Below are 27565 nucleotides of genomic sequence, written 5' to 3'. Positions count from 1 at the left end.
AAATTATGAAATATACAGACCACAAATTCCAATTGGCTATACTTAAACATGATCCTTAGCTCTGGCATCTACCCCAACATTTGGAACCAAGGACTGATCACCTCAATCCACAAAAGTGGAGACAAATTTGACCACAATAACCACCATGAGATATGCGTCAACAGCAACCTTGGAAAAATCCTCTGCATTATCATTAACAGCAGACACGTACATTTCCTCAGTGAAAACAATGTACTGAGAAAATGTAAAATTGTCTTTTGACCAAATTACAATACGACAGACCCTGCACACCATAATTGACAAACAAACCAAAACAAAGGCGCAGTCTTCTTATGCTTTGTTGATTTCAAAAAGCTTTTGACTCAATTTGGCATGATGGTCTGCTATACAAATTGATGGAAAGTGGTGTTGGGGAAAAAACATAGGACATGATAAAATCCATGTACACAAACAACAAGTGTGCAGTTAAAATTGGCAAAAAACACACATTTCTTTCCACAGGGCCATGGGGCGAGACAGGGATGCAGCTTAAGCCCCACCCTCTTCAATATATATATATATATATATATATCAACAAATTGGTGAGGGCACTAGAACAGTCTGCAGCACCCGGCCTCACCCTGCTAGAATTTGAAGTAAAATGTCTACTGTTTGCTGATGATCTGGTGCTTCTGTCCCCCACCAAGGAGGGACTACAGCAGCACCTAGATATTCTGCACAGGTTCTGTCAGACCTGGGCCCTGACAGTTAATCTCAGTAAGCCAAAAACAATGGTGTTCCAAAAAAGGTCCATTTGCCAGAACCACAGATACAAATTCCATCTAGACACCTTTGCCCTAGAGCACACAAAAAACTATACATATTTCGGCCTTAACATCAGCGCCACAGGTAAGCTGTGAATGATCTGAGAGACAAGGCAAGAAGGGCCTTCTATGCCATCAAAAGGAAACATAAAATTCAACTTACCAATTAGAATCTGGCAAAAAATACTTGAATCAGTTATAGAACCCATCACCAACCAAGAATTCACAAAATGGGACAAACATCAAATTGAGATAGCATGCAGAATTCTGCAAAAATATCCTCCATGTACATTGTAAAACACCAAGAATGCAGGCCGATACTCGCTAATGATCAAAATCCAGAAAAGAGACATTCAATTCTACAATCCCCGAAAAGGAAGTGAAACCCAAACCTTCCACAACAAAGCCTTCACCTACAAAGAGATGAACTTGGAGAAGAGTCCCCTAAGCAAGTTGGTCCTGGGGCTCTGTTCACAAACACAAACAGACCCCACAGAGCCCCAGGACCAACTTGCTTAGGGGACTCTTCTCCAAGTTCATCTCACTGTAGGTGATGGCTTTTTTGTGGAAGGTTTGGGAATCACTTCCTTTTAGGTGGTTGTAGAATTGAATGTCTCTTTTCTGGATTTTGATCATTAGCGAGTATCGGCCTGCATTTTTGGTGTTTTACAATGGGCTCTGAGGACCTTGTGGAAGGTTTGGGAATCACTTCATTTTAGGTGGTTGTAGAATTTGTAGAATTTAATGTCTCTTTTCTGGATTTTGATCATTAGCGAGTATCGGCCTGCATTTTTGGTGCTTTACAATGGGCTCTGTTCACAAACACAAACAGACCCCACAGAGCCCCAGAACAGCAACACAAACAGACCCAACCAAATCATGACAAAACACATGGGAAAGAATTTTTAAAAAAACGGAGCTAACTAGAATGCTATTTGGCCCTAAACAGTGAGTACACAGCGGCAGAATAACTGACCAATGTGACTGACCCAAACTTAAGGAAAGCTTTGACTATGTACAGATTCAGTGAGCATAGTATTGCGATTGAGAAAGGCTGCCATAGGCAGACCTGGCTCTCAAGAGAAGACAGGCTATGTGCTCACTGCCCACAAAATGAGATGGAAACTGAGCTGCACTTCCTAACCTCCTTCCAAATGTTTGACCATATTAGAGACACGTATTTCCCTCAGATTACACAGATCCACAAAGAATTAAAAAACAAACCCAATTTCGATAAACTCCCATATCTATTGGGGGAAATACCACAGTGTGCAATCACAGCAGACAGATTTGTGACCTGTTGCCACAAAAAAGTATCAACCAGTGAAGAACAAACACCATTGTAAATAAAATGAGGGAGGGAGGGATGAGGGAGGGCGGGAGAGAGAGGGGAGTGAGAGAGACACAGTATACAGTAAATAAAGAGATGTCATGACTCATCTTCGTCAGTTGCTGAGTACTGCCCTGATTACATTGTATTGCTTGCCAGTTATCATTGATATTGTGTGCTTAAAACCATTTTTCAAAAGGCAGCTTAGCCTTAGTTTTTTTATATTTTTGATGGTTCTTTTCATGGTAAATTAAGGCCATGATACACTCAGTCTTTGAAGGACGTACAGTAGCCTAGGCCTATGTTCATAAGAAAAACAACACATTTATTGAAATAAATTCATATAGTAAAAGAAAAACAACACTAGGCCTACATAACAAAAAATGTGCTATGGTAAAACTAAAGTAAACTAAACAAAATGCTATTTCAGCCTGTAATTCTATCATGTATGAATCTTTATTCTGAAGTAGGCTACCACCCTCAGTTGAGCAGTGAATTTCAAACACAGATTCATCCACTAAGACCAGGGAGGGTTTCCAATGCTTTGCAAAGAAGGGCACCTCTTGGTAGATGGGTAAAAAAAACTGACATTGATGATCCCTTTGAGCAAGTTATTAGTTACACTTTGGATGATGTACCAATACACCTAGTCTCTACAAAGATACAGGCGTCCTTCTTAATTCAGTTGCCAGAGAGGAAGGAAACCACTCAGGGATTTCACCATGAGGCCAATGGTGACTTTAAAAGTTACGTAGTTTAATGGCTGTGATAGGAGAAAACTGAGGATGGATCAACAACATTGTAGTTACTCCACACTAACCTAATTGACATAGTGAAAGAAGAAAGCCTGTACAGAATAGAAATATTCCAAAACATGCATCCTGTCTGCAACAAGGCACTAAAGGAATACTGCAAAAAAAATATCAAACTAATTCACTTTTAGTCCTGAATGCAAAGTGTTATGTTTGGGTCAAATCCAATACAACTCTCCATTTTTCCAGAATAAAAAAGAAACTAATGGAGCTAAGCACAGGCAAAATCCCAGAGGAAAACCTGGTTCGGTCTTCTTTCCACCAGACACCGAGATGAATTCACCTTTCAGCAGGACAATAACCTAAAACACAAGGCTAAATCTACACTGGAGTTTTTTTTACCAAGAAGACAGTGAATGTTGCTGAGTGGCCGAGCTACAGTTTAAATTTAATTATACTTAAAATACAATGGCAAGACCTGAAAATGGTTGTGTAGCAATGATCAACAACCAATTTGACAGAGCTTGAACATTTTTAAAAGAATAAAAGCCGAATGTTGCACAATCCAGATGTGGACTTACCCAGGAAAGACTCACAGCTGTAATTGCAGCCAAAGGTGCTTCTACAAGTTATTGACTCGTGTGTGAATACAAAAAAATTGCAGACATTTCATAAAACATGTTTTCACTTTGTAATTCAAAATCAAATCTAATTTATTCATAAAGCCCTTCGTACATCAGCTGATATCTCAAAGTGCTGTACAGAAACCCAGCTTAAAACCCCAAACAGCAAGCAATGCAGGTGTAGAAGCACGGTGGCTAGGAAAAACTCCCTAGAAAGGCCAAAACCTAGGAAGAAACCTAGAGAGGAACCAGGCTATGTGGGGTGGCCAGTCCTCTTCTGGCTGTGCCGGGTGGAGATTATAACAGAACATGGCCAAGATGTTCAAATGTTCATAAATGACCAGCATGGTCGAATAATAATAAGGCAGAACAGTTTAAACTGGAGCAGCAGCACGGTCAGGTGGACTGGGGACAGCAAGGAGTCATCATGTCAGGTAGTCCTGGGGCATAGTCCTAGGGCTCAGGTCCTCCGAGAGAGAGAAAGAAAGAGAGAAGGAGAGAATTAGAGAACGCACACTTAGATTCACACAGGACACCGAATAGGACAGGAGAAGTACTCCAGATATAACAAACTGACCCTAGCCCCCCACACATAAACTACCGCAGCATAAATACTGGAGGCTGCATATACGCATGATTAGCAGATGTTATTGCGGGTATAGCGAAATGCTTGTGGGTAATGTGTGTAGGTGGGTGAGGAAAAATATATGTTTAATCCAATTTTGAATTCAGGTTGTAATACAACAAAATGTGGAATAAGTCAAAAGGTATGAATACCTTCTGAAGGCACTGTATGTGGCATGCAACCTATTAAATTCGACAGCTCCCATTCAAGGGTTAATTGCGCGGAAACTCATTGATGAATTTGAATATGAAACAGTAGGGCTAGGGGAAAATCAAGCCAGTAACGAATTGATCCCTAGTCTAACATTAAAAATAATACAATTCGAGACAGAACGGGATTGGGTCCCTTTCGAAACCAAAATTTAAAAAAATCCAGAGATAGCCTTTATGTATAGGTCTTCTCTCCAACATCGTGGGGTGTGGTTTGGTATTTCGTATTGGCTGTATCCACGGCGGAGAGGCAATCCGTCAAGTCCCGCGGCCTTTGCTGTGACGGTGGGTCCAGGTGGGCTGTGGCACCGCCGAACCATGGCCTCGTTACCGCGGTATAATAATGAGGCCGCAAAGAGGGGAGAAATAATTGCAAATAAAACTACATGATGCAGAAAATAAAATAATAAATTAAACAGATGTGCGTGTGTTCAGGATCATTGCTTTCGTCCTCTTACGTTTCCAGTAAATTGCTGAGTTGCAGAAAATAGGTAACATTTAAGAGTTTTGCAGTAGAACCATATAGGCCCTACTATTACTAGTACTACTACTACTAATAATAATGATGATGATGACAATGATAAGTTACTCTGTTATAACAATTTAGTTCACTACGTACAGTATTTATTGTGCACAATGGGAACCCTACGTCCTACATCCATGGCAACAAAGTAGACCTACTGTCTTTGTGGAGAATTTAACAGCACAAATAGGACACAGTAAAGCAGTGTGACTGTGAAGTAGTAAGATATGGTCGGATAATGTGTTGATCATTTTAAAATAGCAGAACAACTATTTCGACTGTAGGCTAAACGGCCTTCACCTATTTTACACCTAAAGATTTTCACTGATACTAGACCCCACAGAATTGGACCCAAGTTTTAAATTCTGCTTGTGTGACACAAGACTACATACTATTCCAGTTTTGTGATTATTACACAATAGGAGTTTTGACTTGATTTAGTAAGATGTCCAAAAAATATGCAAGGCAGAGAATCACTTTGTCATGCTTTATTTTATTAAAATAATTCTTTAGAAATTCCGTATTTACATCTTCAATAATATTAATAACAGTATAAGAAAAAAAGTGTTTAGTCACAGTTCTTACGAAACATCAGCATTACAACAAACTCGAAATATCATTGAAGAAAACCCCCCAAATCTTTCATGAGTCATTAATCCCCACAATATTCACCCCAAATCATCCTCATGATAAAGTTGCATTTTTTTCTTAAGAGCAGTTTGCAATTTACTATATATACATATTGCCAAATAAGAGTAGCGTAACCCAGACAGTTCAATTCATGTCGCACATTTTCTTTGACAAAGACATGAGGACATTTTGCTATGTTAATGATACCATGTGTGACTGTATTCCTCATTTAGACTATTGGCACTGTGTTACATTTAAGATCTGGAAGGTTTTGCTGGATGATGAGCTCAAATAGGCTGAATTTTGAATTCAACACAGAGAATCCTGAAAAACATACCCTAGAATGCAAAAGGGACATGTGTATTGTATAAAACTGTTGTAAACTTGATGCAAATTCAGGCCTAACTTCACATAAAAGCAGTTACCACACTGTGATACCATAATTCATCCTATGATGTCACCATGAAGTCAAAAATGCATGTCAGAGTTGAAAAATGTGCTAAAAATAAAGTCTTTGGTGAAACAGCTTTAGAGTGATGTATACATGATGCAGGATTCAGGGCGTTGCCACTGAAAAAGTCATAGAAATCAGTTGCCCAAATGTATTACAGTGTTTAGAATGTCATGTGTAAACGTGTAAAGTCATCCTGGATGAGGCTGTCATTAAAAACAAATAAATAATTCATTAGTTAGCCACGAGAAGGTATTGTCCATGAGTTCATGCTCAAGCACTGCTGGTCCAGTGTTGCCATTAAAAGTCTCCATATGTTTACTTCCCTGTCCATTATTAGGAGACAGTCCAATTCTCATCATAGCTTCCTATCCCTTGCTGCATTTGCCTATTGGTCCCCATTACCAGTCCTCTTGATGAGGGTTGGTCCATGGGAGCTAGAGATGGTCGTAGGCTGCAGTGGATGGTGGAGCAGTGCGGGAGGCCGAGCTATAGTAATAGGGTGAACCTGCAGGGGGCGACAGAGATAAAGGAGTTTACTATTGTGTTTTGTTCTTTAGCTTGGCTTTGATGGTGTTAGGAGGGACAATGCAATGTAAAGCAGGCTTTCTTTATCCCATCCACCACATGACAATAGCAGATGGTTCAGATGGAAATCTGCCCTGCTTGGATAGTTTGTCCCATGAATAAAGCTGCCTGTTTTGCAATCGCTCTTTAAAGGATGGGTCTGCTACTTGATGGAAGAAATATCACAGAATGTTTTGCGTTATGCATAGAATTAAGCATTTACAACACACAAGCATTAATACTGTTTATTTTCCCCTGTGTCGTTAATAACTGGTGAAATCAGCTGGGTCAAGGTGACACGAGTTCTCAGGCTAGTCAGCTCCAAGAGAGTTACTGTACACCAATGGGCGGCAGTGGTTTGAAGCCGACCTCCTGGTAATTGGGTGACTAGTTTCCATGGGGACTAGGGGAAATCATGATACATGTGACGTGACTGAAACCAAACATTTGGCTGTACATGATTTCCTGGTTGGAGTGAGGATATGTATTTGCGGATTTCCCATTGATACTCAGGGTTCATTCATTGTATCTTAGGTTCAAAGCAGTAGAATAAGGTTTAAAGTATAAACTTGACATGACATGAATGGTTTGTGTTCAACATTTCAAAGGGAAGCTTTAAACAAACATTTGAACTGGAAGCTGGAACTTTTATCTACAACAATTCAGTCTGATCCGTGAGCTATATTCTGAAGACCTTCATTTTGTATTTGTTCATGAAGATCACGTTCGATCCAATCATAACATCAGGTTTATAAACAGTACAGTCCTGTGTGGAATCATACATTGTTCCAGTACACAAACAACACTGACTACAGTACATGCTTCTAATACGTATGAAAGGTGAACACCACTGTGCCGGACTGACTGTGACTCACCCAAAATGCTGGAGTTGGTGAATCTCCAAGCTTCACTGTAGGAGGTGTAGGGGGAGTGAGTGTAGGTCTGGCCAGAGTAGTCTGCACCTGTAGGACAGGGAACAAAAAAACAACACATGCATCAGATGTACATTGAGACATATATACAGTAACCAACATCATTCAGTAAGAAATTCACACGTACGTGTAGCCTATAGACAAAATTTAATTACGGTCTAGACAATATTATGCATTATATTTCTTAAAAAGACACGACTTCCTCAAAGTTTTTATTTTGCCTTCATTTGAGGGTGTTTGTCCTCTTGCCAGCATCTGCTGAGACTTAGCTCATAATTCACCAACGGTTAGGGTAGCTTGTAAACCATTAATCTATGAGCCAGGTGAATGGCTGGGGGTAAAATCCCTCGACTCATTGATGCGTGTGGCTAGTCTCCACATCCTCTCTATAGCATTTAACCCTCCCCTCCCTGTCCCTCCAAAATGGCCTCCTCTCCTCTCTATCCCTCACTTCCTGCTTTAGCCTTTCTACCTTTCTCTCTGTCCTCTTTTCTTCTTCTTCTTTTTTTTACATTCCAATATCTAATTGGTAATTATGTTGGCTGGATTGAATCCCTCCGCTCCCCCCCAGACCCCCCCTTTCTGTGAGTAATTGTGTATGAACGCTTCCTCACAGCGAGCCCACCAGAAAAATAATAAATCAGACCCTCTCATTTCGCGCTTCGGAGGGCAGACTTCAAATAAAAAAGGCACATCACACACACACACACACACACACACACACACACACACACACGCACACACATGCACACACACACACGCACACGCATGCACACACACACACACACACACACACAAACATGCACACACACACACACACACACATACACATTAACACACACACACACACACACACACACACACACACACACACACACACACACACACACACACACACACACACACACACACACACACACACACACACACACACACACACCACAGTGCTCTCTCTCCCCCTCTCTCTCTCCCTCTCACCCGGGCCCACTCTGCCAACCTGTGGCCCCCCACCCTCTCCCCGTCTGGTGGGGCCCCTGGTTCCCATGGCGATGTGTGGTCAGAGGGGCGGCGTGGGGGTGCGGGCAGCAGGGCGGAACCCCCAGCCTGTTCCCTGTACCCCCTGGGCCCTGGCTGCACCGCCGTGCAGTTCACCAGCCGAGCAGGCTACTTATTAACCACCATGCCTTCCTGTTAATCTCCAATCCTCCCTCCCAGCACTTATCTCTCCCTCTCTCACTCCCATCCTTGCTTTTTTAACGTTGGTTTTGGTCACTGCCTTACCCCAAAACAATGTTTTGTTTTGTTGTCTACATTCTTCTCAGTGGTGCTTTGTCCTCATAGCATATTCAGTTTTAGCTTTCCCCAAAGGGAAAACCCAGATGGGATCATGTTTGGGTCACAAATAAAACTATGAACTGCATTTAAGGGCCCAGTGCTGTCAAAAACATGATTTCCTGTGTTTTATATATATGAGATTGGAATAATACTGCAAAATGAATGCCCTTTTAGTGTAAGAGCTGTTTGAAAAGAATGCCTGTCATGTCAACCTGTTTTGGTGGGATGGAGTTTTGGCCTTCCATGGTGGCATCACCATGCAGTAAATTAGTTAACAGACCCATAAGAAAGAAAGTTCCAAACATCTCTGCCAATAACAGCTCATTTTCTGTTTTCCCCCTCCCCACTCAAACCACTCCCAGACAGTCCTTGCAAAATTATGGCTTAAGAAATTGCTCATTGCTAAAACAATCACACTATGGTACTTAATTGTTAACCCAAAATGATTTGATATTGAGATAAAAAGGGCTGCATTGGACCTTTACGTAAGCTCAACTGAAAGGAGAGACATCATTCATTTCTTTCTCTGAAACCCCATCTGAGATGCCAATGCCTGTCTCAGTGTGAATGTCAATGGATGGGAGTCTTACCTGCTACCATGCCAGTGATGGCGGAGGATGAGTAGCCTGTCTGGCCACTGGAGGGGATGTGAGGAGGGTAGCCGGGGAGAGTGGAGCTAACCATGTCCCTTCCTGAAACAGAGAAGGACAAAACACACAATGTCAGCTCTTCTCAGGAGGTGGAAGTACACATGAAAAACAAATAAATTATTTTGCCCCCCCAAAATATGTGTCATGTACATGAAATCATGCCAGTTACCATTCCACCATAGGTATTTTTTATTTATTTATTTAACCTTTCTTTAACTAGGCAAGTCAGTTAAGAACAAATTCTTATTTACAATGATGGCCTACCCCGGCCAAACCCTTACCCGGACGACTCTAGGCCAATTGTGCGGACTCCATATTCTACCATCATATACAGCAAGTGATGTTCGTGTACAGTACTGCACATGGGGTTTGGTGGTTGTGGCAGGTGACATGATAAGAGAGTGTAGTCTACCAGTATACTGTCCATATGAACCCCCTACAGGGAGTGGCAATGGATGAGATGAATGCTTCATTACCTGCTATGAGAGACTGGCTGCTGAACTGGCTGTACACTGGTGCATGATGGGAGAATGAATTGAAGGCATGGGGGAAATGGTTGGAGCTGCTGCAGCTGCTACTGATAGACACAGGGGCCTGCAGCGATTGCAGCTCCAGAAAAGCTGAGTTGGCCACCACATTCGGAGAGGGGCTTGTGCTGGTCACCTCTGGGGACATTTCCTGTTTCAGACAAAGTGGGAGGGGCTGTAGGGGGTCTGAGGTGGCACGGCCAGTGGTTCAGTGGATGGGTGAGAAAATGAAATAAAATGGAATTAACTGATATGAATGGATTAACAAATAGACAGCAGCAATAGCCTGTTAGCTGATTGAAATGAATGATGAGTGAATGGGTACTACATCGTGTTTGATGTGTTTGCAAACCTCGCTGCGGATAGACATACAGCACATCATGTACATCTGTTTTAAATTAAACTTGAAAGGGTGCTTTGGTCAGCTTGTGATAATACGCCAAATTAATTGCACAACGCATCAGCAGGCACGGCAAGCTAAAATGTGGCTGCACTACAGAGATAAACATCAACTGCTATGATAGCTCAGTCGGAAACCAAGATCTATAATCAGATTGATGACAACCTCAGTTGATACAGTTTAGAGTATACACGCCTAAACAGACTGCTATTACATTCACAGATTATGAATGCATTATTACATTCAACATAACTGTCTTTGTGAATTGGGTCTTCAGATATGCTGATGGAAAACAATGCTCCCATGTGTCAGCGTGTTCAGTTTGTCCTCGGTTTCATCTTTAAGCTCTGATATTTGTGCAGGGTGAGAAGGCCATCCATTGTAAGAGTTTTACCTGCCACCACAGTGTAGCCCTGGTGCGCTGCCAGATTCCGACCAATAGCAGCACTCGATGTTGAGAGGCTGGTCTTCCCGTCTTCTAGACTGCCATTGATGAGCGAGAGAGGGTACACAGTCTGTGGAGGATAGATCAGATTAACCATTTGTGTGTAAGTGTGTGTGTTGTATGTGTGAAAGCGAGAGAGGGAGAGAATAAGAAATTGACAAAGAGAAAGAAAGACAAGGAGAGGGATAGAGAGAGTAATTTTGGGAGTGGAGTTAATCAGGATCCACCAGCTCTCAGTGCCAATGTGCCATGTAGGCTGCTGTACCTGCTCGGTCTTGCTAGCTGCAGCAGAGCTGAAGGAGTCTGGGGGGTAGTGGTGGCGGTCGAAGCCACAGTCCAGGTGCTGCGGTGGGAAGTGCTCTGGTCTCAGTTGCTTTCTAGGAACGCCCCCGCTGCCCTGAGAGTCCACACTGTGTCTACAGCTTTCCTGGTCACCTGAGAGAGAGAGAGAGAGAGAGAGAGAGAGAGAGAGAGAGAGAGAGAGAGAGAGAGAGAGAGAGAGAGAGAGAGCGAGAGAGAGAGAGAGAGAGAGAGAGAGAGAGAGAGAGAGAGAGAGAGAGAGAGAGAGAGAGAGAGAGAGAGAGAGAGAGAGAGAGAGAGAGAGAGAGTGAGACAGAGATACAGAGATGTCATATTGAGAAACTGCTGAATCTATTTGAGTTTGTGGGGAGGTCTCATTCAATTGGGAGAGTGAATCTTATTGAATCTAATTGAATAAAATAATCTTAAAATGTGAGAGGAGAATTTGGGATTGCACGAGAATTTGAGGGTACTTACTGTCGTCATGGCTCCTCTTGCCCTCCTGGCTGGGTTGTGGTATCCCTAACAGGCCACTGATGGAGTAGGTGGAGCCCAGGGAGTCGGACTGGGGTGACTCAGGGGGAGTGACGGCTGAACTGGGGACTGACAGATAGATAGACAGACAGACAGACAGACAGACAGACAGACAGACAGACAGACAGACAGACAGACAGACAGACAGACAGACAGACAGACAGACAGACAGACAGACAGACAGACAGACAGACAGACAGACAGACAGACAGACAGACAGACAGACAGACAGACAGACAGACAGACAGACAGACAGACAGACAGACAGAGGGAAATGGACCATTATTACTCCAGTATTATCGTTGACCATTAGCGCTTAATCTTACGTACCATTAAGCATGGAGTTTCTTTAGGCTTAATACTGCATGATCAGATCATAATGCTGGACCTTAGTGAAGGCGTGTGTCTGTGCTTAGAGTGGGGGGAGTGTTAGCGCTTTGTTAATCACAAGGGTTGATGTGAGTGTGTGTGTGTGTGTGTGTACGTGTGTCTGTATAGAAACTCACTGAGTATGTGTCCTGGGCTTAGGCCTTTGCCATCCAGAGGCAGATTGAATGGCTGCTGCACCTTGGTTCGGATTATTCTGGAATAAAGAGCCGGGATTAGAGAACAGTGTAAAATCTATTGAACCACTTCAGTGGGTGAACAGTGAAAACTATTTTTCTTCTGCCCAGTTCATTTCTAAACACTTGTCTTACATTACTAAAGAGATCACAATGGTTATTTTAAAGGTCCACTCTGATATGTATTGGTTTACACATAGCATAATGTAGAGGTTAGTCATTACCTGTTGATAGAGCTGACACTGGGCACGGTGTCGCTGTCACACACTCCCTCTGCCAGGAGCCTGTCTCTGATCTCCCAGGCAAACATGGTGGGGTTCTGACGTTTGTAATCTGCTATTTTATCAACCACTTTAGGAGTGGCCACCTTGGGCTTGGAGCCCCCAATCACTCCGGGCTTGATGCTGCCAGTCTCGTAGTAGCTGGAAAAGGACAGAGAGATTTGCTACATAAGAGAGCAATATAGTGAATGTGGATGGTCATCATTTCCATTGTACAAAGATTAGTGTTTACGATACCAATTCCATACTGTATAGCGAACCCAGAATGTTTAAATAATGGGAGACAGTGGTTCTTGGTCTAAGTGTCTTGAGAACACAATGGAGGGCCATAAACAGTATAACCCCATTGTGTAAAGTTGCAAAAGTTCTATGAGGTCCTCACCGTCCCAGGATCTTGCTGACACAGCCGTGGCTGACGCGGAGCTGCCGGGAGATGTCACAGGGACGCACGCCCTGGTGGGCCATGTCCACGATGCGCTGCCGGATCACCTCCGGAAGCGGACGGCCGTTCACAAACATTCCACCTAGTTGGTTAAGACCCCCATGACCTGGGGGAGGAGGGGGGATGAAACATACATAAATGTCATGGAACCTGAGCCCACTTCCACCCACGCTACCACCCACACTACCACCCACGCTACCACCCACACTCAGCACTACCTCTTACAGAAGATACACACACACACAGGGAGGGCTGACTGAAACGGGTTCTGAGATGATTTTACTTGTCTTCAGGCTATTTGTTTGGTCTGAAACAGAGATTACTTAGCACCTAACATTCTTACATAGATAGGATTATGACATACTACAGTCAGGTAGAACAAAATAGATTAATTCATGAAATAAATCAAATATTATTTAGGTGTCTATTGGCAAAAGTATTTTCAGAATGCATAAAACAAATAGGATAAAAAAAAGTGGGTCATTTGGATTTGTAAGAGAAGATGTAATTGAACCTGTTGGGAAAATTCAGCACACAGTAAACAAGAATGAGTGAAGTACAATATATTATTTATCTAATTTCTTCACAAAATTGTGTATGTCATGAACCAAAAAATGTGCATTTATTTCCTGGAATTTGTTAAAAAAGCATTGTTTTCAATAAAGATAATTTAAGTTGTTGTTTTTTATGTTGAGGAGAGGAGACAAGCATGTCTGGCGAGTTCAAGTTTATATATAATTGATATGAACGTTGGATCATAAAACAGTTCATCAAAATATAAGTAACCCTAACCCGGGTATACTGCTCAGTAGGGCTATATAAAAACCCGGGTATACTGCTCAGTAGGGCTATATAAAAAGGATGACTTCAGCGATGTGAATGATGCACATCAGAACATATTTTGTAAATGTACCATGCATAATTCATTGTTGTTTTAAAAGAGTGGTAAAAGAGGGTAACTGACCAATTAAGTCGGATCTAGCTAGAAATTTGACAGCTTCTGGTCTAGACAGCTCTGTGTATGTCTTCCACATTCTAGATGTTCTCAATCCTGGTTCTGACCTCTAGATTCCTCTCTCCGGGTTTGGGTTTCCTATGGGACACACAAGGCAGCGAGAGCAGGGTAGTCATTCCTCGCAGAGAAAGTAAGTTTATCCTAACTTCGATATAAATTAATGTCACATTAAACGTTATAATACGGATAGATTTAGATGTGTTATTTTTGTCAGAAGTTTGGGGCCTATAAAATGGCATAATTTAGGCATATTCTAGCACGCGACGTGGAAAAACAGCTCACATGCACAATGATCCCCTATTGCCATAATTTCGATTTCAACATACCCTGAAGTGATACTGTCTAGGCTACAATTCTATAGCCTAAATAACACGGTAAATTATTTGTCATCATGTTATGTTTTGGAGTTTGTTTTTCTACGATTTGGTTAGTTATTCTTTGGAAATTGTTGTATGTATGCGAGGTCAACGGGCTCCTCCTACACAGCAAAGTTCAATGTGAAACCAGCTCTTTGATTGACATGTATAACACGTTAATAGTCTAATGGAAAAAAAACATTACAATTACGCAAAAGAAATGTTACCATTCGTTATTTATATATTAGACACTTTTACATTGTGAGCAAGTCGACCATTTCCAATGACTGTTTAGGTCAAATATCACTCAAATAGGCTTTCAATAACTTGATTCACCCCACACAAATGCTATAGGCTTCACATCTCCCCACATCGATGGGCGGGTGTCGGTAGGTATAATAAGGTTAGTATTCTAAATACAATATAGGGTGATGTAGGTTATATGGCAGATTTGTCTGTATTTGAACTATAGGGATTTAATGAAATAATTACTCCTATTTGGCCTAGGCCTATAAAACTCTCATGTTTCACCACTTATACGCTCAGGATAATGCGCATATTCATTTGTAGAAGAACATTCATTCCCTTGTGTCCAGGCTGAAAATAATACCATAGGCCTGCACCAGGGAATAGGCTACATGTTCTAGTTATAGTTGGCCATTTTAACGTTAAAAAAATAAATACAAAAATCGACTTATCCTTTATGTGAGGACTTGGAAATGCAGCTGTGGAGAGGTTTGTCACGTCATTTTGAAAGTTGTCAGCAGCTACTCTGTCTTTCTATGGACTGCATCAGTGACTTTGTAAGAATCCCAATGCTTTTAATTTAACCCATTCAGCAGCTTGCTTCCCCTGGCTCTTTTTTTCAGTCCTTTCCCAGCTTTCATTTCCACATCAAACGGAGGCCGGACGAGGCTGGGTGGGGAGCAGGAGCACCATTAACGGTGCTAGCGGAGTGTGTAAAAATCTCCCCGCCAAGCTTCACCAACCTGCAGGATATTAAAGCCAAGCAACCCCAAGGGAATAAACACACGCATATACACACGCGCGCGCACACTCTCTCTTCTCTCTTTTCTGTCACACACACACACACACACACACATCCCTCATACTGACTTTTTATTGTAATTGCACAATTATAAGCCTATATGGTCTCCATGTATGCGCCATTTATAGATATGCCATAACTTCTTCTTTAGGTTGTTTCCCTTGAAATAATTCATCTTTATAGTTTTCCCCATCAAAGTGGATTCGAATTTATAATCCCCTGTAAAATGTACAATTTTATTGGTTCTAGACCTCATATTTGTCACTGTCAGTAGACGGCTACCACCCGGTAACTAACTCTACCATGCACCTTTGAGGCTACATAGTCATGGAACACTGGTCACTTTAAATAATGTTTTACACACTTCATATGTATATACCGTATTCCAGTTAATAACTTGACGTGTTTTGTCATTTAGCAGTAGTGAGTTCATACATCGCCGTACATTTTTCATATTGGTGCCCCGTGGAAATCGAACCCATAACCATGGCGTTGTAAGCCCCATGCTCTGCTAACTGAGCCAACTGTACATACACTTTTCTTCAGGTATACTACATATTCTATCCATATACTGTTCATATGGTCTATACCTCCCATCACACACATATATATATATATATATATATACAACAATACACAGGAATCTATATGTATGTGTGATGGGATGTATAGACAATATGGACAGTATATGGATAGAATATGTAGTATATCTGGACTCCTAATATTTTTATTTTTATTAATTCCATTACTTTATTTTTTAGATTCGTGTGTATTGTTGTATATTGTTATATATTACTGCACTGTTGGAGCTAGGAACACAAGGATTTCATTATACCCGCAATAAAATCAGCTAAATATGTGTATGCTACCAACACAATTCGATTTTTGATTTGGTTTGATATGAATTATACGGAAATATGCCTAATGTTATAGGTCTACTACAGGCCTACCGTTTTGGATGCATGTTTACGAGGACATACTCGACAATGTAACATAAGGTGCCGTCAAAACGCCTGAGGAAATATCTGCCATAAGTGTTTTGTTGTTGCTTATATTAAATAGAATATACACGAAATATTGCAGAACCTCTCATTTTCATGAAAACCATTTTGGTTCCATAATAACTTCAATAATGCAGCATTTCTGTTACACTGTTACACAATCTCACTAACTTACCATTAGGCTATGGAATCAATGTGTGACCACACTGGTCAAGATTAGCCTTACCCATTATTTAGTTCAAATTCAAAACAAGATCGTTTGTCTGTGATTTGTCCAACATTGCTTGATTTCCATTACAATTACTGATAACACAAGAAATTAAGACTATGTTTCACATAAGCAGGTGTTTGCTCCTGCGCTCACAGGCCATAAGCTACAATTATTTATCAACCACTAATTTAGAGATCGAGCCTACATTTGACAACTTGGTTGACTATTGACTATCCTATACTCCCAGCAATTTTAAACAGTATGTATTATGTCACCTTTGTATGTCACGTAATTTGATTACATCCATAAACCAAAAAAAAAAAAACATTGAGGTGCAATGCGGCACTATAACTTCTGAACGGTTATTGTAACCCCTGACAGAGGGTGCTATGATAACATGAAAGAAGATGGCGCGTCTGAGGCGACAAGAGGGTGTCATAATTTATGCCGCGGGGTAGACCGGGTGAAACGTAAACAAGCCATACCATTCAGCTCCCCACGATTCCATCATTAACTCGATTGAAGTGACAATGACCACGGATTGGCCCAAATCTATATCTGACAGCTAAACTAACGTCCAATTAACTTCCCAACCCCTCCACGAGAGAAGGAAAATCTATTAGTTCACCCTGGCTTTCTGATGAATGAACACACACACGAATTATAACACCATGCTCAACGTTCAGAATTGTTGGTCATTCACTGATAGTTTGCATTCATATAGGCCTAAATGTTACATTCATAAATGGACATAACTTTTACAAAGACCCTGAAATGAAGGAAAATAAATCTAAAAACAATGTAGGCCTATAAGGACAGGTGCACATTAAGTTATTCAATTAGTGATCCTTATGGCTTTCATTGATTAAGGTTATTGGCCTTCCAATCTCTACTTTGATGCATAGAGACCAATTACTGTATAAACAGCCAGGGGCGAATTCTAGAAACCATGCTAATGTGTTCTATAAAATATATTCCTACAAAACAGTCTGTTTCTGTTCATAAAGTCCTTACTCAACATGAATAATGTCAATTTATTAGAATGAAACAACAAACAATATTTCAGGGTTTCCTGATTCAAGGCAGCCGTAAACCACCATTTCGTTGGTGCACAAATCCAGTTTATTATCAGCCTAATCACCCAATTACTTGAAAAGCAGTTCATTTTCATGCCATTAGAATTCCCCATGAATAATGTTAGATATTTCTACTGAAACATAACTGGAAAATATTGACAGGCACTTATTCCGTTGTCAACACCTATATGAGCATAAACTTTTGACGGCTGATTTCTGTCTAGGCTACAGCCTCCAAAATATTTAGTCATGCCTATATTACATTATTTTGCTTGCTTTGACAATTACATATTTCATATGTATGAATGATATCTTCTGTTTACCGGCCAAAATATAGCAATACGAGGGAAGGGGGTCTCAGATCTTGTGTTTTACCTCGTCCGGTGTTGTTGGACATATCTCTGAGGTCTTGGTCGTTGGGTGTCCTTGCCAAATGTAAGAGGGTCCACGCGCTCTCTCTCTCTCCCAGTTAATTAGATGTTTTTAGTCCATGTGGGGCCTCGCTTGGCATGAATGTGTTCCTGAGTGCACGCTTAAATGCTCTGCAAGAGGACATTGTAATAGTTAATATGGGTTTGTTATGAATATCGTGTGGTGATGTTGTGTTTCTTTAGTGTGCCTATATTATTGCCCGCGCTGCAGTTTTAAGTTGAGTCTTCCGTTCTCTCATCTCTTATCGCCCTCTTATTTTCAAAAATACTTCTAGGTCTGTAATAAAACAAAACAAAAAACACTTTTCACTGCTTATCGTAGCCTATACTCCGTAGTAGGGTAGCCTTGGACATTTGTTGGGACTACTCTCTCACATTACTCAGCGAATCTAACCTGACTCGGTAGACTAACTAAACGATCAGCCAATACACTGCTCATTGTTAATAAGCTACACATTTACAACCATGTTAAATATTTTAACAACCATTCACATTTGCTAAAACAGTGATGTATCACATGAATAGCCTTTCGAACATTGCTTTTACAATCTAAAGCACATAATTGGGGCAAAGAATTACCTTCGCCTTGCAGAAAAAAGGTCCGGGCAGATATCCTTATATTATTATCCAATGCTAGACCACACTGGCGAAAATGTAACCTCGGCCGGGGAGATCCAAGTCAATCGTTGATAAAGCGTCTGTTATGATGCTCTCTCAACAGTCTAGAGGTGGTGTAACTGTTTAGGATCCGCTACTAATTCTGTGCGAGGTTTTATCCAACAGATGCTCTCCGAGGCGCGCAGTGGAGACGGTGCGCGGCGGCCATTGGATGATGGAGTCGAGCGGGGTGCAGTAGAACGAAGGATGAGGTGTGGCTATTTGAAAAGAGGGTGTCACCCTTCCCAAAGCCACATGGATGACTGATTTTGTGGTTTGAGTGGCACTCCACCCAACACAGCACACTGACTGAGCAAAACAGCAACGTTTACGGAAACACTCGTCAAGGAGCGGGTTTGTTTTCATTCACCCCCAGCGACAGCTTCGCTTTGATTAGATTGTGTACAAGATGTGACACGATTTCCGGGGGTCTGTGAATTCAGGTTCATTTGGAGTACACTGTTTTCACACACAATTTGGTAGGTCCTACTTGATTTGTTGTGATCTGTCACAATTTCTGCTATCACACAACAGGTATAGGCCTATGTCCCCTTATTTGAGTAATAAAATGATGACTAAATAGGCCTATACCATGTCAGGGACATGGGTGTATGGCCTATATATTGAAGATGTTTAAATCATAAAGTTTAAGTACATCAGATATAGTGTATTAGATAGACCTACTTACAGTCATAATTGAAGTATATCTAGGCTAGCTTATTATTTCGTTTCAGGGAACAGAATTAAATTAGAATGACAAAATAATGGATAAAATAAAAGGTTGCATAGGCTATTGTTAATATTTTATTACTTTTTACACAACTTTCAACCAATTAAATATGGCTCAAATAGGCTCTGGTTGCCCATAATCATTTAGCTTGCATTATGACTTTTTGCACATTAATAGCCAACATGTCTGTTCCAATATAATTGCTTACTGTCTTTGTTAGAATAGCCTTTTTCAATTGTGTTTTTATTACTATTTGCATGTTATTATTATTATTATAATTATTACATTATAACTGTTTTTATTCAGTTGTTACACATTGGTAGATGCAAAGGTAAATCCCATACAACATATCCTATTCTTCAACATTATCGCCACCGTCAGTCAAAAAAACAACTACTCGGTACTTGATATGAGATGACATTATTCTATTACCAACCACTTGCCCTTAGATTGCTTTCTGTGGTTGTTTGTGTCGTTGTAGGTCAGACAGTGTTACATGGATTCTGTTCTATCCCTCTAAGCACCTGAGCAAAGCCTACTATCCTGTTCGTCTCTTCAGTTACCATCAAGAAGCGCTGTAAATGCCAATGCTACATTTCTAATGGTCTCTTACATAATACTCGTCTATAGACAGGTCTTTAGGGTCAAACCAGTTAAAGTGCCTATCCAATTTACATTGTTCAGACATTACGTCTGAAAATCCCACGTCTGTTCTATTTTAAACATGTTGGTTTTGATATATAGCCAAAGCGTTCTGATTTTGTGTACTGAATGCCTTAGTTTATTTGACCCATTCACCACTTAATCGAAGTGAGTGCGCTCCATGAAATATGCGCGTGGTTCTTCGCAACAGGGTGTCGGTGTCCCTCTGCGTTCCAACACTGTTAATGTTGTTCTCATGAGCTTGTAAAACAAACACAACACCACTAATGACTCTCGTTTATGGCCCCATGTCTCCTAACATGGCCACAGTGTCGTCTGCCCAGCAGAAAGTACGGGCTATTTAACCATATGGCTCGTGGCATCAATTTACAGTTGTTTTACAATTTTGCCAGTTGAAAACATGGCAAAATTGAGTAGTCAAAAATGCAACATTTTGCCATGGAAATTGGTTGGAAACAGAACAAATATGGTCCGAGCAAGAGTAGGTCCTTCAAAACAATCTAATAGAAACTTCGATTGACCTAGGCCTGTTAGTTGCGAGATTAGGCTACGACCTATAGGCAAGGAAGATAGAAGAAGGGGACCCTTGTGCGCCCCAAACAATTTAACATCATTGGTCAATGCACCTCAATTCCTTATCTCGTTAGGCTACAATTGCTGAAGTCATTCTCCATCTTCCCTGGCCCGCGGTGCAATGTAAATACCATTACATCAGTGCCGCTCCGGGACAAAAGGGCGAGTGTTTTGAAATAAAAAAAACTGTCGAGGGACTAAAGCGAAACATAACATTAGATGGAAGTAGAGAATTCCTCTATAAAGTGGAGAGAGAGAGCGCGAAGGGCAATTGCCTGGGGAGGGGAGAGATGTAGAGAAAGAAAGAGGAGAGACAGAGGTTATCGAGAGTTTAACAGGGGATTAAAACTTCTAGATGGGTATGTAGATCAGAGGTGTAAATTGTAATAATGTTTAATTTCAGGGGTTTTGTTATGTGGCTTGCTTTGAGGCAAACTGGCCGCATGAATATACACCCAATCAGATGACTGGGTCATAGGGTACCCATTAATAATCATTATTATAAAAAATATAGTATGTTCATCTTTATTAGTCTACCTTTGAAACTGTTAAAATAATTATATGACCCCCCCCCCCCTATCCTCCTAGCCCATTTTGGTACATCATTCCAGCTCTTCCTAGTAGTCCTAATATTATAGTGATGATGATGATGAAGATGAGAAGATGAGAAGAGGAGGAAGAAATTGAAAAAGAAGAAATAACATAATTAGGCCTCCATCAATTTAATAACTACATCGACGATTATGATGGGGATATTCATGTTGTGTGTATTGTCAAAACTTCGTTCAATAACTATGATGAATTATTCACCTAAAATAATCTGTTATATTTCCAATAATCTCATAACTCCTTTGACAATTAAACAGTGCGACTGCATAGTTATCACGAGCCTCTGCAATACAAACATACACATGGAGAGCGTCGCTCTGCGGGGAATACAATAAGCCTATATATATAGTTTCTAAACTTTTTGTAAATAGTCTATAGTCATCTATAATCATATCGAAATAAAACCTGAAATATTCGAATAAAGAATATAGCATATGCAATGAATCTGGTTTTAGATAAACTCGTAGACAGTTTCTGAAAGGATTCTTCACCCAGGCCATATCAACAAGACAGTTTAATTTGCAACTTGATTGATTATTAATAACCCCTACTTCCATTGTTCTGCGAGATTTTATAAAGACAACCTGCAGATGGTTTTTCAGGTCTGCACATCATGTACAGTGCATGCCCTGCAGTTCAGAACCACTCTCAGATTTGGTTGTCAACATGCAATGGAGAAAAGCATTTCGCCAGAGGATATTCTCAAGCTCTTATGCGATTTGACTCTAGAATGGACCGACACAATAAACTTAGCGCTCCGGTGGAGCCAGTTAATACAAAGTAAAATGAAAATCTGAAGAAAAAAAACATACATTGATCAAAGAAAAATACATCTTTATAAGAGTTGTAGGATATGAGCACAGCCCACCTTCAGCAAAAATGCGAAAAAACATTGCTTGCAAAAGAATAACGTCTCCTCAGTCCAAAGTTGCTGTGATTTTTCTCAATGAATACAGTTACTATGTATAGCCTACTTTCTTTAAGTGCATGGTTTTAAATGAATGGCTCAACGACTACTAGCCTACCACCGTTTGCAGATTGGACGAAGTAGTGCTCTTGAAATACTGTTGCTTTATCTCGACAGGTATAGCATCAAACTAAAAGAAGAAGCATCAAAGTCTATGTTTTAATCGTAATAATTACTTAATATTTTAACAGTAACATTTCACCACTGCCAGAATAATTGACATTTTCTGAATTTCAATCGCAACTATTCTTTCCGTTGTGCTACTTTTCCCTGAGGGCAATATTGAATTACTTTTCTCTACAAAAATCTAACATGGATAGGCCTACAATACCTATATAAAAATCGCTCACTTACATACGTGATACTCTGTGATTTTTTTAAGGGCATGAGGCCAAAGAAGATGCACGCCCCAAATGTGTCGGGTGTGTCTTGTTGATGGTTGAGAATTTGCAACGGGGGTCTCCGGATTAAGCTTCCCCGACCAACTCTGGACCGGCAACAAAGTTCAGACCCCGGGGTGACAGGTGCAAACCAGAGGGCAAAGGTTTGGAAAAGCAGGATCAATTCTGGTCCAAAAGAGAAGCTACAAATATAAAATGAGACCAATTCACAAATGAAGGGCCTATATAGGCTACCATAATATCAGGCCTGTGCTTTTCAACTGAAGTGTATCATAAGTGCATTGGATTTAAGTTGTAGCCTCAAGCAAAATAATTAATATTCCATAATAACAAAATATTTTTCACGTATTAGGGCTAACCTTTCTTAAGCTTGACACTTTACACCAGTAAAAGGCATGTTGTACACCATGCAACTCAGCTGAGCTATTTATCACTGGAGAATGATTTTGAGAGACCATAAAGGGAACACCACGAAGTAGACTACTGCAAATTATATATTTTTCAAATATAGGCTATGACATGACAACTGATAAACCTAAGAGGCCCGACATTTAATCGGTGTAAATTATAAAAATTCAAATATGAATTTTCTATTGGGCTTGGCAAATGCTCAGCCTATACTAATAGGCGTACACATTTTTCTAATTTTCGTAGTGTACACACTGCATAGGTCTAAAAGACAGTCCACAAAATAAGAATAGACCGAACTGTATCGAGAGAGTGGGCTAAAGAACAGGCCAGATTCAGTTGATAGACATAGCTTATAGGCTTTTTTTTCTCATACCACCAACTTTGTCACCAAAATTGTCATTTTTCTGACTTAACTTTCCGTTGTGAAATTCTTGTCAAACTATTTTACAAAAACTAAACGACCGTTTTGTCTTGTCGTAGTCTCTCCACCTGCAGAGGTGGGTGCGAAGTGAAGAAAAAGTGAATTGGCGTGCACGCGCGTTTCCCGTCCCGGTCTCTGCGTGATGCATTGCCTCCACTTGCTCCACGAGGCTCCGCTTGTCACTCCGCATGCTCTGCAAGATGAATGGGCTCATGTTAAAGCCCACTTTATAGCAACTTTTATAAATATACCCTTACGCTTGTCTCTTTGTTGTCAGCGATTCGAGATGAGCCAGATAATTAGATTATAATAGCTGAAGAAACGCCTCAATATTGCTGATTCCATTATCTCCTTGCAAACATGTTTGCCTGCGTTGGTCCAAACGTACCATTTCCACCAGGGTCCTGTTACAATTCCAATGGCATTCTTATTTCATTCAATGCGCCCTCTATTTTTCATTGATTTCCACTCATCTACACTCACGTTTGATGTCCATAGTACTTTTTTTCCTGATGTTCCAACATATAGAATTTTCTATTGTTTTATATTCTTCTTTATAGTCTCCTTAAATATTTAATTTGTGTTAAAGGGATCGTTCACCCAAATTACAAAATTACACATTGATTTCCTTACCGTGTAAGCTGTCTAAGGACAAGTTATGACAATCCATGTTTTGGTTTAGTTTCCCTGGCACTGTGTCCACAAGCTAACATATAATGGGATGTCCAAATCATCCGAAGGTATTTCAAATTGATTGTGAAGCTTAACAAAGTCCCTTTTAGATGTTTTGAACATGTATGAAAAATGCAAATATCGGTCCCATGACTTGAATGGGATTTGTGCCACAAATGCTAAAACATTAGCATGTGGAAACGGTGCCAGGGAAATGAAACCAAAGCATGGATCGCTGTCATACCTGGTCCATAGACTGCTTAGGGTAAGGAAACCAATATGTCATTTTGTAATTTGGGGGAACAGTCGTTTTAAATGTATGTCAACCATGCAGTAAATGCATTGCATAGTTTAGGCCTACATAAAAGTATCCAACTAGAATTGCAGAAGCTTTACAATGAATATGTGAGGGGATACAAATAGCCTACTGCTCAACTACAGCATGAGGAGAGCATGAGCCCCCCTTGAAACCATTACAAGATGTCATTAATGCGTCCATTGATGCATTCAGTCATTAATGCTTAGTTGGGCTATGTAAATTAACAGTATGTTGCCAATTGCCATATGTGATTTACCCACTTTTCGTTAGGTACTCAGTCACTCTCTCGACTGACCCTCTGATGTATATGTTGCAAACAGCGACCTTTTCCTGTTCTTTGGTGCTTGCCTTTTCTCTCATACCTCCTCTTACCATCTGTTTTGGTACCCCTCTATTCTGTCTCCATCTTTCTATCCTCATCTTCCTGTGTTTTGTGCACCGTCACCCCCCTCCAGCTTTGTCTGCCCAGTCCAGCCCCCTCTATTGTTCACCCTCTGCCTCCCATTTCCACTTTGGGTCTGACCCCTGACCCCACACCCTGTTCCTCTCTCCCCCTGGCACCCCAAATCTTCTTGTTCCTCTGTTGACTGCTCCCCCTGAGGTTTTGGGGCTAATAACTGTTGCCGGCAAGCTCCTCACAAAATCTCAGCGTGACGGCCATTGTACAGGCCACAATGGCACCCAGGCGGTAAAAGCCATTAGCCACGGAGCGGCTTGCCCCACATTAAGCCCTACCTGCCCTGCCATCCAGCCTATTTGGGCTCTACCTTTCTCTCTCCTGTCACTCTGCCTACCCTTCTCCTTTTCTCTCCACCTATCTCTCTCTTTTTCTCTCTCCATCTCTCTCTCTCATTCTCTTTCTCTCGTCTATTGTGACTGTCATCAGTGACTTTACTTCAGACTCGCAGGCTTGAGGCAGAAATCTCACACACTGAATGGTGTCTGCCTGGTCTGTGGTATAGTAGTCAAATTTGAGTCTTTTTGCGCATAGCAGCTTATTCAAATGATTATTGTTTGATTCATGCATGTTTTATTAAGAAAATATGTGGACCTTTCCCTCAGAGATTTTGCAATTAATTTCAAGGCCCAACCTTCAAAATGTATACCTCATTAACCACATTAAATTGTCTGGGCAATGATTTTCTTCAGCTATTTAAAACATTTAAACACAATCCTAACACAGAATCCCCTTTTTTAAAAAGGACATATGGATGAAAGAGATAAATTCAGTCAATGAGATCAGGGCTACTCCTTAAACAAAGACAACTGCTGGCCTCCCGGGTGGCGCAGTGGTTAAGGGCGCTGTACTGCAGCCCCTGGGTTCGCGCCTAGGCTCTGTCGTAACCGGCCGCGACCGGGAGGTCGGTGGGGCGACGCAAAATTGGCCTAGCGTCGTCCGGGTTAGGAAGGGCTTGGCTGGTAGGGATATCCTTATCTCATCGCGCACCAGCGACTCCTGTGGTGGGCCGGACGCAGTGCACGCTGACCAAGGTTGCCGGGTGCAAGGTGTTTCCTCCGACACATTGGTGCGGCTGGCTTCCGGGTTGGATGCACACTGTGTTAAGAAGCAGTGCGGCTTGGTTGGGTTGTGTATCGGAGGACGCATGACTTTCAACCTTCGTCTCTCCCGAACCCGTATGGGAGTTGTAGTGATGAGACAAGATAGTAGCTACTACAACAATTGGATACCACAAAATTGGGGAGAAAAAGGGGTAAAATAAAAAAATAAAAAAGACAACTGCTAACATGTGAATGATGAACTTACGTTTACAGTAATATGTAGGCAGACAGAGAGACAAACAGGCAGACAAAGTATAAGCAAAGGGAGAGTTGGATGGTCAGAGTGATTAGTAGTCCCCCTCTTCCTGCCTGTCAGTCAGGGTAGTGGTTTCCATAGAGACTGACATCACAGGGTGCAAAGCAGTTGCCTCTATGTTGGGGGGGGAGTTGAGAGGACACAGGTGAAGCCATGTTCAGGTGGTCCACTTTTCAGGTGGCAAACATTCTACACCACCGGAGAGATACTTGACAAACGAATGGTCAAAGAAATCAATTTACAGTCCAACACAGCATAATTGGATTATTCATCTAGATAATGTTTAACATCAGTCAACTCAGTATTTAATCAGTCAATGGAGTGCAAGGGAACAGCCTATAGGCTCTGTGAGTCTGAAATGCTGTTCATGAAGAAGATACAAGAATCTGCAGAATCTCCACCCACTCAATTTGATGTGTAGAGAAAGGTCTTAGGTGAAGTTGGCCATAATAGAGGGAGGAGGGTGCAGCTGTGTTGATGAAGCCATAATGTGTGAGCAGGAGATTTTGACACATGGAATGAGCCAGAGGGCAGAAGGTCAGGTAAGGACTGCCACAGGGTCCTCCTGGGTTCACAAAGACCCCCAATCCTTTTCAGACAGGCCTGAGCAGTGTCCCTCTTGTGCCCCAATTCCAGCAGCATCCTTCACCCCCCTCTGGGAAAGACAATAGGCCAAAACACATCAGCTCCTCCTTGTTTGATGGGTAACTCTTCCCTTTTTCATATGTAGACCTTGCAGTTAGCTGACACAGAAAATCTCAGGAAAAAGGTGGGGCCCTAGGCCCTATTACAAATAACAAGGGCCCATGAGTTTTTCCTAATCAAGTCACGTGATGCGAAAACCCCCCCAGTTATAAGGTAACACTCATTGATTTGAATACATTCAAATACAGATACATTTTTATGCGGCCCACTATGTGTCTGGCAGTTGGTGTTTGTTTGTTTGTTACCAGTCATGAAGTCAGTCCCCTTTTGTCAATCCAGCGAGTTTATCACCACAGTTTACGCCATAAAACAGGAATGTGCTTGATATGCAAATTAACCATGCATGCATCGAGTTCCATTATAAGAGGGAGAGTGCTCCCCATGCACACGAGCCCCCCTGCAAATCTACTGCTGAGATGTCCCGTGGACACGTTGTCTGACGATTACGGATGGCCCAGAGTAATAGCAATGTAATTAGGCCTTTATTGCCATGTAATTCTCCGTCAAGCACATTGTCAACATCTTGGTTGATGAGGTTGAAAGTGAGATTGGAGCCACTGA

At 41.3% G+C, this 27565-nt stretch overlaps 1 protein-coding gene across 4 annotated transcripts; it reads right to left on the bottom strand.

The window, feature by feature from the left end:
* Nucleotides 1-5338: 5338 nt before the first annotated feature.
* LOC109868566 (paired box protein Pax-8-like) lies at nucleotides 5339-18824 on the bottom strand. Of its 4 annotated transcripts, XM_020458213.2 has the most exons (13): nucleotides 18640-18824; nucleotides 18005-18171; nucleotides 13887-14015; nucleotides 12863-13028; nucleotides 12424-12621; nucleotides 12143-12219; nucleotides 11580-11705; nucleotides 11068-11237; nucleotides 10752-10872; nucleotides 9907-10143; nucleotides 9371-9472; nucleotides 7389-7475; nucleotides 5339-6454 (listed from the first exon to the last, which is right to left on the bottom strand). In XM_020458213.2, the coding sequence occupies exons 3-13, from the start codon at nucleotides 13954-13956 to the stop codon at nucleotides 6384-6386; spliced, it is 1425 nt and encodes a 474-aa protein (XP_020313802.1). In that variant the 5' UTR covers nucleotides 13957-14015; nucleotides 18005-18171; nucleotides 18640-18824; the 3' UTR covers nucleotides 5339-6383. The 4 variants fall into 4 exon arrangements, with proteins under 4 accessions (XP_020313802.1, XP_020313804.1, XP_020313803.1 ...); XM_020458215.2 differs by lacking the exon at nucleotides 13887-14015; XM_020458214.2 differs by lacking the exon at nucleotides 18005-18171.
* Nucleotides 18825-27565: the final 8741 nt, after the last annotated feature.

This window comes from Oncorhynchus kisutch, linkage group LG23, assembly GCF_002021735.2.
Source record: "Oncorhynchus kisutch isolate 150728-3 linkage group LG23, Okis_V2, whole genome shotgun sequence".
Classification (NCBI taxonomy): domain Eukaryota; kingdom Metazoa; phylum Chordata; class Actinopteri; order Salmoniformes; family Salmonidae; genus Oncorhynchus; species Oncorhynchus kisutch.
This window is presented reverse-complemented; position numbering and strand designations above follow the sequence as displayed.

Excerpts from the sequence above, each read along its gene's own strand:
- LOC109868566 (XM_020458213.2), bottom strand. The coding sequence starts at position 13,956 with ATGTGGAAGACATACACAGAGCTGTCTAGACCAGAAGCTGTCAAATTT. Across the intron at positions 13,029-13,886 it reads AGCTAGATCCGACTTAATTG|GTCATGGGGGTCTTAACCAA; the intron begins GTCAGTTACCCT and ends CTCCTCCCCCAG. Across the intron at positions 6,455-7,388 it reads CACCAACTCCAGCATTTTGG|GTTCACCCTATTACTATAGC; the intron begins GTGAGTCACAGT and ends CGCCCCCTGCAG.